The 12388-nt window shown below is 42.5% G+C and overlaps 1 protein-coding gene across 1 annotated transcript; it reads left to right on the forward strand.

Annotated features, from left to right (window-relative positions):
• The first annotated feature begins 1253 nt into the window (after positions 1-1253).
• vps11 (VPS11 core subunit of CORVET and HOPS complexes) lies at positions 1254-9443 on the forward strand. Its single transcript, XM_074610636.1, has 16 exons — positions 1254-1419; positions 2842-2990; positions 3084-3219; positions 3306-3469; positions 3640-3887; positions 4065-4266; positions 5123-5274; positions 5539-5725; positions 5961-6104; positions 6305-6502; positions 6642-6803; positions 6960-7093; positions 7640-7842; positions 8006-8177; positions 8339-8561; positions 8862-9443. Exons 1-16 carry the CDS (start codon positions 1278-1280, stop codon positions 9024-9026), a joined length of 2781 nt encoding a protein of 926 aa, XP_074466737.1. The 5' UTR covers positions 1254-1277; the 3' UTR covers positions 9027-9443.
• Positions 9444-12388: the final 2945 nt, after the last annotated feature.

Raw genomic sequence — 12388 nt, forward strand, 5'->3', positions numbered from 1 at the left:
TCAGTTACAGTTACTGAGAAAAATATGTAATGAAATTACAGTTACTAATCAAAATGTTGGTGATTACATCCGAGTATATTATATACGCTCAAAAGCTAATATGTAGAATTTAACATTCATCCTGTTGCTCTGTTCTAATTTTAATTTAAGTTGAATTGAAACACTTTTTTTATTTTTTATTTTACTTATTTTTTTAATTTTCATCACAAACAAAAAGGTAACATCTACAGATAGACTCAACCATACCAACCCCACATACAAAAAAACAACATAAAATAAAATACAAAATTATGAAGAATAAAAAATAACAATAAATACAAATAAATTAAAAAATATTTATTTATTTATTTTATATTGAAACATTTTTAATAAAAGTTTGACAGTGATAATCAGTGTTTAATTTGTTGTGAGGTTTAAAAATAATACAAAAATAAATTATTAATTATACAACAAATAAAATCTAAGGAAAGGAAAAGATGAATAAAAAACAAAACATTCAGGGTCTGTTAAACAATTGGTATAAATTTAAAATGTCTAAACAATTTAATTGTTTTAGTCAATTTAGAATTTTTGAGTTTTATATCATCAATCATGATCAAATATGTTTTAAAAATCATCTTTAAAAATAACAAAAGAGGGTATTCTTTTAAGCCATGTAATTTTATGTATATAATATTTTGCTAGGATAATAATCAAATTAATTATGTAAAAACTGTGGTAATATCTCAATCTTTGTACTAAATACTCAATATGTGTACTATTATTCTAGTATGCATCTTTTAGGATGCACTGAGCAGCAAATGACGTCACTTCCTGACAGCTTCCTTGCCGGTTGAAGAAGCGACGTGTAACCATGGTAACCCGTGTCAACCTCACGTGATCAAAATGACGGTTTTGTGAAAATAAAAGTGAATTAAATTTAAAAAATATATATTACGATTAAAAAAGTTAAATCTTATACTAACAGTTAAATTGAAGTGTTATTATAAGACATTTACAGAGCTGTCCGTTATAAACGTTGTCGTTACTACCGCATTGCATTGTGGGATCCGTAGTGTCCAGAGTTAAATACTCTAATATCTCCTCGGATATAGCATCTAATTCGCGTACTATTTGATTTTCAGTTTCATACTAAGGTTTCAAACATACTATAAATAACTCACATACTGTTTTAGCGTTTAAAAGGTATTAAGAGGGAATTTCGGACGTTAACCGGGTAGCCTACGTCACGTGACTTCTGTGTCACATGACAACGCCCCTGTTAGAGCTACAACAAAATGGCAGCGTTCCTGCAGTGGAGGAAGTTCGTGTTCTTCGATAAAGACACGGTGAAGGATCCGGCGGATAATGGAAAGAGCTTTGTGCTTCCGAGCGGGATATCGGCTTGTGACTCCGGCCGGGGTCACATTGTCCTGGGAGATATCCTTCAAACAGGGTTTGATGAGCTTATTGACGTCATAATGGTGTTCTATGAGGGCTAACGGTCCTGACAGCTGATGTCAACACATCTGTTTGAGCTGTTTACATCACACACAGCTGTTCACATCAGCTGTGTTGCTACCTGGCAAGGACTTTAATCACTTTACCTTAACAGTAAAACAGCCAGGCTACAGTTAGAGTACATATATGTTCCTCTGGATTAACCTGCAGTCCTCCATAGCAGCTATATATGTATATTTATACACAGTTATATGTACAGTTGAAGCAAGAGATGCAGTAAGCAGGGCATGTATGCCAGTTAAAGAGTGCTCACTCATTCCTGGAGTAGTTTGAGGATATAGGAACAAACACTAGACTTTACACTTAGAACAATTCAACTGTAACCCTGCTGATCACTTATACCATGTAGTATTCCTGTAAGGTTGTGTTGTAGGAAGACTTTAGGTTTCTGTGCTCCCAAAATACTATGCATGCACATCCTCTGCATCAGCATGCAAAGTACTATTCTGTCCATTTACTCTCCACCTGTGTGTGCTGGCTTGTTGCCTGTCAAGTAGACTCATGATAACACCACAGCTAAAGTCTTCCTACAACACCTTACAGGAATACTACAGGTTATAATTGGTCAGCAGGGTTAGAGTTGAATTGTTCTAAGTGTAAAGTCTAGTGTTTGTTCCCATATCCTCAAACTACTGCAGGAATGAGTGACCACTCTTAAACTGGCATACATGCCCTGTTTACTGCATCTCTTGCTTCAACTGTACATATAGTTGTCCTTAATCTCCAAAATACTACATATGGACGGCAAGATCTGGCTTTTGACACGCTCCCTACAGAACGGTACAGCCAGGCTAAAGTTAGAGTACATATATGTTACTGTGGATTAACCTGCAGTCCTCCACCTCCATAGCAGCTCCATGGTGTGGTGTTATCATTAGTCTACTTGACAAGCAACAAGCCAGCACACACAGGTGGAGAGTAAATGGACAGAATAGTACTTTGCATGCTGATGCAGAGGATGTGCATGCATAGTATTTCGATTTTTGGAGCACAGAAACCACAGCTAAAGTCTCTACTGCAGGAATGAGTGACCACTCTTGAACTGGCATACATAAGATAAGATAAGATAAGATGAACCTTTATTAATCCCATAATCCAATAAAACATGTAGTGTACAATAAATAGATGTAATATGTGCAGTCTATAAAGTGGTATATAGGATGTAGTGTAAAGGAAGTTCAAAGTGCACCAGTGGTTAGGAGAGGTGGATGCAGGTAGTGCAGATAGTGCAGTTTTCATGTGGGGGTCAGCCTTGGTTGTGGAGCCTGATGGACATGCCCTGCTTACTGCATCTCTTGCCACAACTGTACATATAATTGTCCTTAACCTCCAAAATATTACATATGGACGGCAAGATCTGGCTTTTGACACGCTCCCTACAGCTGACATCTTTTCAGGCCTACAAGTTGCGGGTAACTCATCTCTACCAGCTGAAGCAGCACAGCATCCTCGTGTCAGTGGGGCAGGATGAGCACGGAATAAACCCTCTAGTAAGTGAGCAGCTCTCCAGAGAAGCACAGAAACAATTGTGTCAATGACTTTAATGGATCACCTCTAAACTGAATCTGTACTCATTTTTTCAGGTAAAGGTCTGGAACCTTGAAAAGAGAGACAGTGGGAATCCTCTGTGCACGAGGATTTTCCCTGCAATCCCTGGCAACAAACCGACTGAAGTGTCTTGCCTCAGTGTTCATGAAAACCTCAACTTCATGGCTATCGGTAAGACACACCTGACCCAGTAATCACTGCTTGGCTAACAGAGTTTTCTCCTCCCAGTTTGTAATGGTTGTTGTGATGCTCGACAGGCTTCACAGATGGCAGTGTGGTTTTGACCAAAGGTGACATCACCAGAGACCGTCACAGTAAAACTCTGACTCTGCATGAAGGAACCAGCCCGGTCACGGGCCTCGCTTTCCGCCAAGTGGCAAAGGTTACACATCTGTTTGTTGCCACTCTGGAGAAAGTTCACGTAAGTCTGCTGGTCACTCCCACAACATTTGCATGCATGGAGAAAATGAAAGAGTACCTAATGATAGAATCATTTTCCCAACCTGAAGGTGACCATACGGTACTGTTCTTCAACTGAAGTTCTGCTATTCTGACATCCTGTCCACTCCCTTCTTGTCTCCCCCTGCTCAGTGCTACACCCTGTCCATCAAGGAGTATCCTAAAATAGAGCTGGATACGCACGGCTGTGCGCTGCGCTGCTCTTCCCTGTCAGATCCCTCCCAGGACTCCCAGTTCATCGTGGCTGGTGAGGAATGTGTGTACCTGTACCAGCCTGATGAACGAGGGCCCTGCTTCGCCTTCGATGGACACAAGCTGTTGGCCCACTGGCACCGCGGATATCTGTTTTTACTCATCAGGGACGCAAAGTCGCCCAACAAGTAAGGACAACACTGAATACATTGGATGATGGTGTGAGGGCAGAGCAGCACATGTACTTGCCTGACTGATTTTACAAGGTGAAAATGAAGTGTTTTTTTGTCCAGCAGTTGATAAGTAGCTTAACAAAGTCTCACTGTTTCCTATGAGACTGTTGACTGTGTTATTTTTCTACTCAGGCCAGAGTTCAGTAGCAGGGAGAGCTCTCCATCAGACAAACAGCTTCTGACCATCTATGACCTGGACAACAAGTTCATCGCCTACAGTGCCTCTTTTGATGATGTCATTGATGTGGTGGCAGAGTGGGGCTCCTTCTACATCCTCACCAGAGACGGAAAAATGTTTGTTCTTCAGGAGAAAGACACGCAGACCAAACTGGAGGTGAGTCCACAGGGAACCGCCTGTACATGATGATTCATGACTTGCTTAACCGCCTTTTTTAGAGGGGTAGGAGTGGTGGACATTCATGGGTAGATAAAAGGTCAACAGTAGATGTCACATAGAAGTGGTGTACGTCATCTGAAAGCTGGGAACCTGAAGATTAATTTGAGATGCAGCTCACCACTGTGTCAAGTTGTTCATAAATCTGAATAAATATTGAAATAAATTGTAAAAGTGTATAAGGGCGTAGAACATTATGATAGAAGTATATGATGGTCATTCCCATGCTCTATTATCATAAGTTGTTGCAGCATTTTTGGGGTTGATACCATTTGTTACACAGATTTGGTGCTAAATTTAACCATTTTTTAACACTTGAGAATTGATAAAAATGATCAATAATCCCTCCTAAATACCACAGTAAGACATCAAGACCTTGAGGAACACCAGAGAAAAAGCCATGCTAGGATTTGGGATCAACAACTTTTGACATTTGGAGATTTCTGCAAGAATTGCATTTTTCTGCAATTGGATGGGGAGCTCTTCTGTTGCGTTAACTGCTCAGAAACCCTCTTATTGTCAATCTAGCTAGGAAAGCCATCCATCCTCTGAATGCTCTAGGTCTCTAGTTTGTGGCTGTAAAGTTTCATGAGGCTGTGATTATCCTAGAGGTCACCACAGGTCATTTTATACAGTGAGGTCAAGCAAACTCTGGCGAAACTCGCTGCCCGATGACCTCTAAGAGACAGAATAGCAGCAGCCAGGGCCGTCGGATTGTTAATAAATGAACTCACTGACTAATGGATGTACTGTGGATCAGGTAGCAGCGTTGTCACCTCCTTGTTTGTCTTTTAAGATGCTGTTTAAGAAGAACCTGTTTGTGATGGCCATAAACCTGGCTAAGAGCCAGCACCTGGACAGTGACGGCCTGTCGGAGATCTTCAGACAGTACGGTGATCACCTTTACCTTAAGGGAGACCACGACGGTGCCATCCAGCAGTATATTCGGTAATTCTATCACTAAACCTTTTGCCAGGGCTTAAACTGTTGTATTTGCCTTAGATTGGACTGTGATATGTACCGTGTTTAAGCATTTTGTTTAAAAGTGTTAAAGATAGAGAGAGAGAAAAGGAGCCATGATGATTTTGGTTCGTTTTCAGTGTTGCACTTCAACTTATTGCTCTATAATCGCCCAGCTTTCAGAGACTCGCTTGCTGATCAGCTCCCCGTTGATAAAACCACTCTTAAAAACATCACTGTATTTTCCCACAGCACCATCGGGAAACTGGAGCCGTCATACGTCATCAGGAAATTCTTGGACGCACAGAGGATCCATAACCTGACCGCATATCTGCAAGCCCTGCACAGGCAGTCGCTGGCCAACGCAGACCACACCACGCTGCTGCTCAACTGTTACACCAAGCTGAAGGACAGCTCCAAGCTGGAAGAGTTCATTAAGGTGACTGACCAGTAAAAGGAAGCGCTGTTGATGTAGGTTTTGGCATAAATGAAAAAGTGAAGGGGCTCAGACAGTAAAATTGAACTGTAGTAAAACTACTAGGTGGTTTTTATCAGAGAACAGATGTGCTGCAGTAAAAGTACAGCACATAGTTTAAAGCCTACTTTCTTAACGAACAGTCACTAATGGCTGCTTTATTATGACACTATTGTCCTCCTCTTCTGTATTTAAACAGAGCAGTGAAAGTGAGGTCCACTTTGATGTTGAGATCGCCATCAAGGTTCTTCGGCAGGCCGGCTACCACAGCCACGCTGTTTTCTTGGCTGAGAAACACATGCATCATGAATGGTACCTGAAGATCCAGCTGGAAGACCTCAAGGTAAAAAACATGCAAGAAGCATAAAATGACCAGAAAAAGACAGTTGAATCATTAATCACAATTATTTGTATGTAGCCAAATAATAGAATATTTGGCTGTATGGCAGCCTCTGCTACACACCAGTGTATGAATGGTTGCTAAGACAAGAAAAGCGCTGTGTACAGTAAATGCAAGTCCATGTGTTTCCCTCCAAAACCCAGAACTACCAGGAAGGGCTGCGTTACATCGGACGTCTGCCTTTCGAACAAGCTGAGAGCAACATGAAGCGTTACGGCAAAACGCTGATGCACCACATTCCTGAAGGTACCACGCTTCTTCTGAAGGGTTTATGCACCAACTACCAACCCAGCGGAGACTCTGCTGAAAGAGACAGCCTGGATAGGGGTCGGGTCAACAAGGTCAGTCTGCATTGCTTTTGTTTTCTTTTGTGTTCAGTGTTATGCTGTAATATCTCCCGTGGTCCTGAAATTACCAGAGTGATCATTTAATGTTAGAAAAGTTCTTATGAATTACTGTTCATATTTGTTTCGGCAAAAGGCCAACTCCGAGGAATTCATCCCAATTTTTGCCAACAACCCTCGGGAGCTGAAAGCCTTCCTGGAGCATATGATCGAGGTGGACCCCCGTTCTCCCCAGGGTGTGTACGACACACTGCTGGAGCTCCGGCTACAAGACTGGGCCCACGAACAAGACCCTGCGGTCAGTCCAACACACACAAACTAGCTATTAATCCATAATAAATAATAATAATAATATACAGTTTGCTGTAGACAAAAATTGTCGTGTGGTTATGTCATTCCAGAAAATTAGAAGGCTTTACGTTTTTTTTCTTTTTCTGATGCTTATGTTTGACAGAGAAAAAAGGTGCTGCAGGGGGAAGCTGTGTCTCTGTTGAGGAGCGACAACACCGTGTTTGATAAGGCTCTGGTCCTCTGCCAGATGCACAACTTCAAAGAAGGCGTCCTCTACCTTTATGAGAAGGGCAAACTGTAAGTGAGAGAGACAGAACAGCATCTAAATATATGTGAAACCAGTCCTCATTACTCACTGCTTCCATGTAGCAATTGAAACTACATGACAAGCCTAAAAGTGTGTGTGTACCATAGACTGTATATATAGATGGACGACACGTCTCCACTTCCTCCCACTGTACAAAAGTGAAGCTGATACTATTACAGACTGGTGACGGTTATGGAGAGTTAAAATTACATTTCCTCTCTCGTACTATTCCTGAGCCTCCGGCTGTGACTCCCTCACTCAGAGCAGCTGTCAATCATCACCCCCTTTTATAGCATCAAATAACTAATTAAAACCAAACTTCTCAGAAAAATGAACACTTGAACATACATCAGCGTTGTAAGAACTGCCGTCTTTGTGAAACATTTATTTGACATGTACTTTACTTTTTAATTTGGCTCAAGTCCCAGGGGGCAGCCAGCCACCAGGGGGCAATGAAGATGTTTTGGCTTCGCTTTTGGGGAGCATGTGTGTAAAATAAATATAGTGTATATTTTTATTTATTTATTTGTGTGCAGGTACCAGCAGATTATGCACTACCACATGCAGAATGAGGAGTATGGAAAAGTGGTAGAGGCCTGCAAGCGCTACGGTGACCAAGAGGGTTGCCTTTGGGAGCAGGCGTTGGGATACTTTGCCAGAAAAGAAGAGGACTGCAAGGCCTACATCAGTGAGGTCCTACATCACATTGACCAAAACAACCTGATGCCTCCATTACTTGGTGAGCTGGTGGACATCTTACTTCATACTTCATGCATGCCTGTGTTGGGTTTTGATCTAAATATCACATGAGAATCAGTTTAGGTGAAGATCTCTTAGCGTCAGTAGGATGTTGTTTGAAAAGAAGCACAGGATTACATCCGTGATTTTTTCTGCTGCTGTAGTGGTGCAAACACTGGCACACAACTCGACAGCCACTCTCTCCGTCATCAAGGACTACCTCATCAATAAGCTGCAGAGGGAGACCCAGCAGATAGAGGACGATGAACGCAAAATCCACCAGTACCGCGAAGAGACGGCTCACCTCCGCTCCGAGATCCAGGAGCTCAAAACGAGGTGGGTCATAGGAAGGATGTCATGTTTTTCATTGATAAACACCAATTCTACCAGTTTCCTACTGCAATCATGTCATCCTCATTTTTGTGGTGGCACCTGAGGGCTGGCTGCTGATGTGACCTACAGACTGTATAATATGACTCCTATGTATTTCTACACAGCGCTAAGATATTCCAGAAGACCAAGTGCAACATGTGCAACAGCCCCCTGGAGTTGCCGTCCGTTCATTTCCTGTGCAGCCACTCCTTCCACCAACACTGCTTCGAAAGCTACGCCGAGAGCGAGGCCGAGTGCCCGACGTGCACTCCAGAGAACCGCAAAGTCATGGACATGCTGCGTGCCCAGGATCAGAAACGTGATCTGCATGACCACTTTAACAGACAGGTAACAATACTCGAGCTCTGTTAACCAAAACAGTATTATTAGTGTTCAATCATTCACTTCCTTTCATTTAGTATGATTCCCATAATCTGTTTTAATCTAATAATCTGCTTTACTCATTAGGTTATACTTGATTTTATTTTAGCAGTTGACTAACTGAGTAGAAGTCTGCAGCTCTCCTCTTTCATTGTGCCCATATACGGCGGGCTAGGGCTGGAGGATTTGGCCCGTGCAAGGCTCTACTCTACAGCCTTGGAATGGTTGATTAAATGCAAGTGCTTGTGTCTTTTCTATTGTTTTCAGTTACGCAGCTCCAATGATGGGTTCTCTGTCGTGGCTGACTATTTTGGTCGAGGAGTGTTTAACAAACTGACTCTGGTCACCGACCCGCCTGGCAGCAAAACCGTTGGGAGTCTGGAAGTCAACCTGCAGAGAGACATTCTCATCCACACCAAGAGAAACTCTTAAAAAACCTCATCTTGTGATTATGGTCTGAATCCTACCTGAGCAGGCACTTAGTGTCGAGCTTCACGTCAGCGCATGCTCTCGACCATATGCTTCACTGCACGCCGGGACGCCACTTTATTTAGCAGCGAATGCAAGCTGCCTGCTTTTAGTACCCGTGATGGACCTATTTGCATAATTGTGTTCCTAGTCACGATTCACTGGGGACTGTATAAATGTACTTTAGTTTAAAACATGTAATACTGTGTCTTAAAACCTTACTGAATTACACATTGGAGAAGATGCGTTTGCTTGTACTAATTAATAATCTTGCACATAACACTCGAAAATAGTTCAACCGTCTGTCATTAATGAAATTATTTGATGCCTGTCCCTCTAAGTGGAGGATTAAAAGTGTGAATAAAGTCATTATTAAGTGAATTTCTTGATGTGGCGTTGTCTCTGGACTTTTTGCAGTTTTGTCATCTACCAGTGTGGCCCTTTTTAAAAAAATACACATAACTTTGTCAGATGATGAAATCCTATTACATTACTGTATGATTACATCATATCACATCACGTTGTGTGTGTTTGTCATGTCCTTTGCAAAAGGAATTTGATTGTCCTGTCCAAGAGTCATATTACTGCAAATAAGCTCATGTTTACTAATTTAACATCAAGCTACAGCTTTAATAAAGTAAAGATATGTTTGTCAATAAAGTGCAGGAAACATGCTTTATAATGAAAAGACAGATTTACTAAATTAAAATTAAGAGATCAGTGTAACAGTAAACAACATACAGCCTTTATATAAAAAAAAATGTCCTTCAGTTCACTTAAAATAAAGTGAGTAAATAAAAAATAAGTGAATGAATTAATTTTAAGGAGCATGTGGTTTGCACAGACTTCCTGCAAATGTCGTCATTCGGGCCACGCCCACTATCTGGACGTGGACCAATCAACTACAGCCAGAAGTTTTCTCTACGTCACTCACCTCACGTGGACCAATCAGGGAGCAGTGCGTGGAGCGAGGTGGGCGGGCTCTAGACTGGAGGGTCATTGCCGGTTGTTGCAGCAGGACGTCAAGACAACCGACCGTTACTACCGGAAACAAGGGGGTGTTCCTTTCAAAACAAGAGCACATAAATTGTCTGTCAGTACCAGAGACTACAAGAAGTAAAAACACTCCTTTTAATAACAGTTTCACGTTTACCTTAGTAATTATTTGTTTAGCTATCTGTTAGGCCACAATGAGATAAAACAACTTCTCTTAGAGAATGGTATTAATAATAATAATAACAATAATAATAATAAATTGGACTTATATAGCGCCTTTGAGAGGGCACACAAAAATCATACTAATAAATAACAGAGGAGAAACTATAGCTAAGTAATTAAAGGAGTGATGTGTAGGAAGAGTGACGGTACGTGTCCACAGGCTTCGTGCTTTCCACGCTACCCATCATTGTCTATGCAAGCAGCCGAGCAATGCATTCCGGTAGCGTGGCGTCGCGATTTGAGAGACTAGGCGTCTCGACGCCCGCTCCTCATTTGCATAAAGTTGAGGTCCTGGCTACTTTATGCAAATCACGGGCGTCCGACGCGACTCGCCGCCTCTCGAAACTCCCGATAATCTTTTAAACTAAACGTTGTCGATCCAAAATAAAGACAGATTCATCAACTGCATGGGTTATTTCTCGCCTCAAATGTTTTCAGAAACACATTTCAGTGAACTATTTACGTGAAATAAGAGAAGAAAGTTTCCAAACGAGCCTCCATACTGGTTCCGGTTTGAAAGCTGGGAGCAGCAGCCAACGGCGGGAAAGCGTTCGTCCAATCAGGAGCCGAGTGCCTTGTTTCTAGGGACAGCACTCAAGCGTCCAATGTTGGGAAGCGCCGCGTCCCCTCGCGATAAAAAACGCCCCTGTGGACACGTACCATTAGAGGTCAGAGGCCTTGATGAACAGGTGGTGTTTGAGAAGGCTCAGAAATCTGCACTGAACTCAATGATCTCCTCGCTGACACAAATGGAACATTATATTACTGCTGGACTATTGTAATGGATCGCATTATCCTGTCAATCATTCTGTTACTTTATCCAGTAACAATGTAGGGGTCTCATTTATAACCGTTACGTACATTAATGGAGACGCAGATGGAGAGGTGGTGAATTGAAGCCAGCTTTTAGAAATTGAATGTGAGAGGTACATATGATGCGATACATCATATTATATGTCTAATGATGTCAGGTTGATGATAGATGATAGACCCACTTTATCATAAACGTTCACACCAGCAGTGTTATTTGTTCTGGTGCTAGTGAGGGGCATGGAGGGATTTGTATTTATAGTTTATAGTTGACTTGATTGGAAGCCAGTGAAGATGGATGAGTGTTGGGGTGATGTGCTGCCAGGGCCTAATGCGGGTCAGAACCCTGGCAGCTGGACATACTGGAACCGGTCCAGGGCTTTGCTGGGTATCCCGGACAGGACTCCATTACAGTAGTCCAGACGGGAGGTGATGAAGACGTGGATGAGGGTCTCTGCCACGGAGTCGGAGAGTGACGGCCGGAGTCGAGAGATGTTTTTGAGGTGGTAGAAGGCGGATTTGATGTGTGAATGAAATGAAAGGGTGGAGTCCAGGATGACGCCAAGGTTGCGACCTCGGAGGATGGGCAGATGGAGCTGCCATCCACATCCAGGAGGAGATCTCCAACCTTCCGGAGCAGTGCCTTATGGTACGTGTCCACAGGGGTGTTTTTTATCGCGAGGCGACGCAACGCTTCCCAACATTGGACGCTTGGTGGGCTGTCCCTAGAAACAAGGCACTCGGCTCCTGATTGGACGAACGCTTTCCCGCTGTTGGCTGCTGCTTCAAACCGGAACCAGTATGGAGGCTTGTTTGGAAACTTTCTTCTCTTATTTCACCAAAATAGTTCACTGAAATGTGTTTCTGAAAACATTTGAGGCGAGAAATAAGCCATGCAGTTGCTGAATATGTCTTTATTTTGGATCGACAACGTTTATTTTAAAAGATCTTCGGGAGTTTCGAGAGGTGGCGAGTCGCGTCGGACGCCCGTGATTTGCATAAAGTAGCCAGGACTTCAACTTCATGCAAATGAGGAGTGGGCTTCCTGCACGCCTAGTCTCTCGAATCGCGACGCCACGCTACCGGAATGCATTGCGCGGCTGCTTGCATAGACAATGAATGGGGAGCGTGGAAAGCACGGAGCCTGTGGACACGTACCATTAGGGGCCACAACCATGAGCTCTGTTTTGCTGCTGTTGAGTTTTAGAAAGTTTGAGGAGTTTATTCACATCTATTTTATTTTTAAATGCATCACATAGTTGCTTAGATCCTCATTTATATTTGCTCGTAATTTTCAA

Source organism: Sebastes fasciatus, chromosome 16 (genome assembly GCF_043250625.1).
Source record: "Sebastes fasciatus isolate fSebFas1 chromosome 16, fSebFas1.pri, whole genome shotgun sequence".
NCBI lineage: Eukaryota > Metazoa > Chordata > Actinopteri > Perciformes > Sebastidae > Sebastes > Sebastes fasciatus.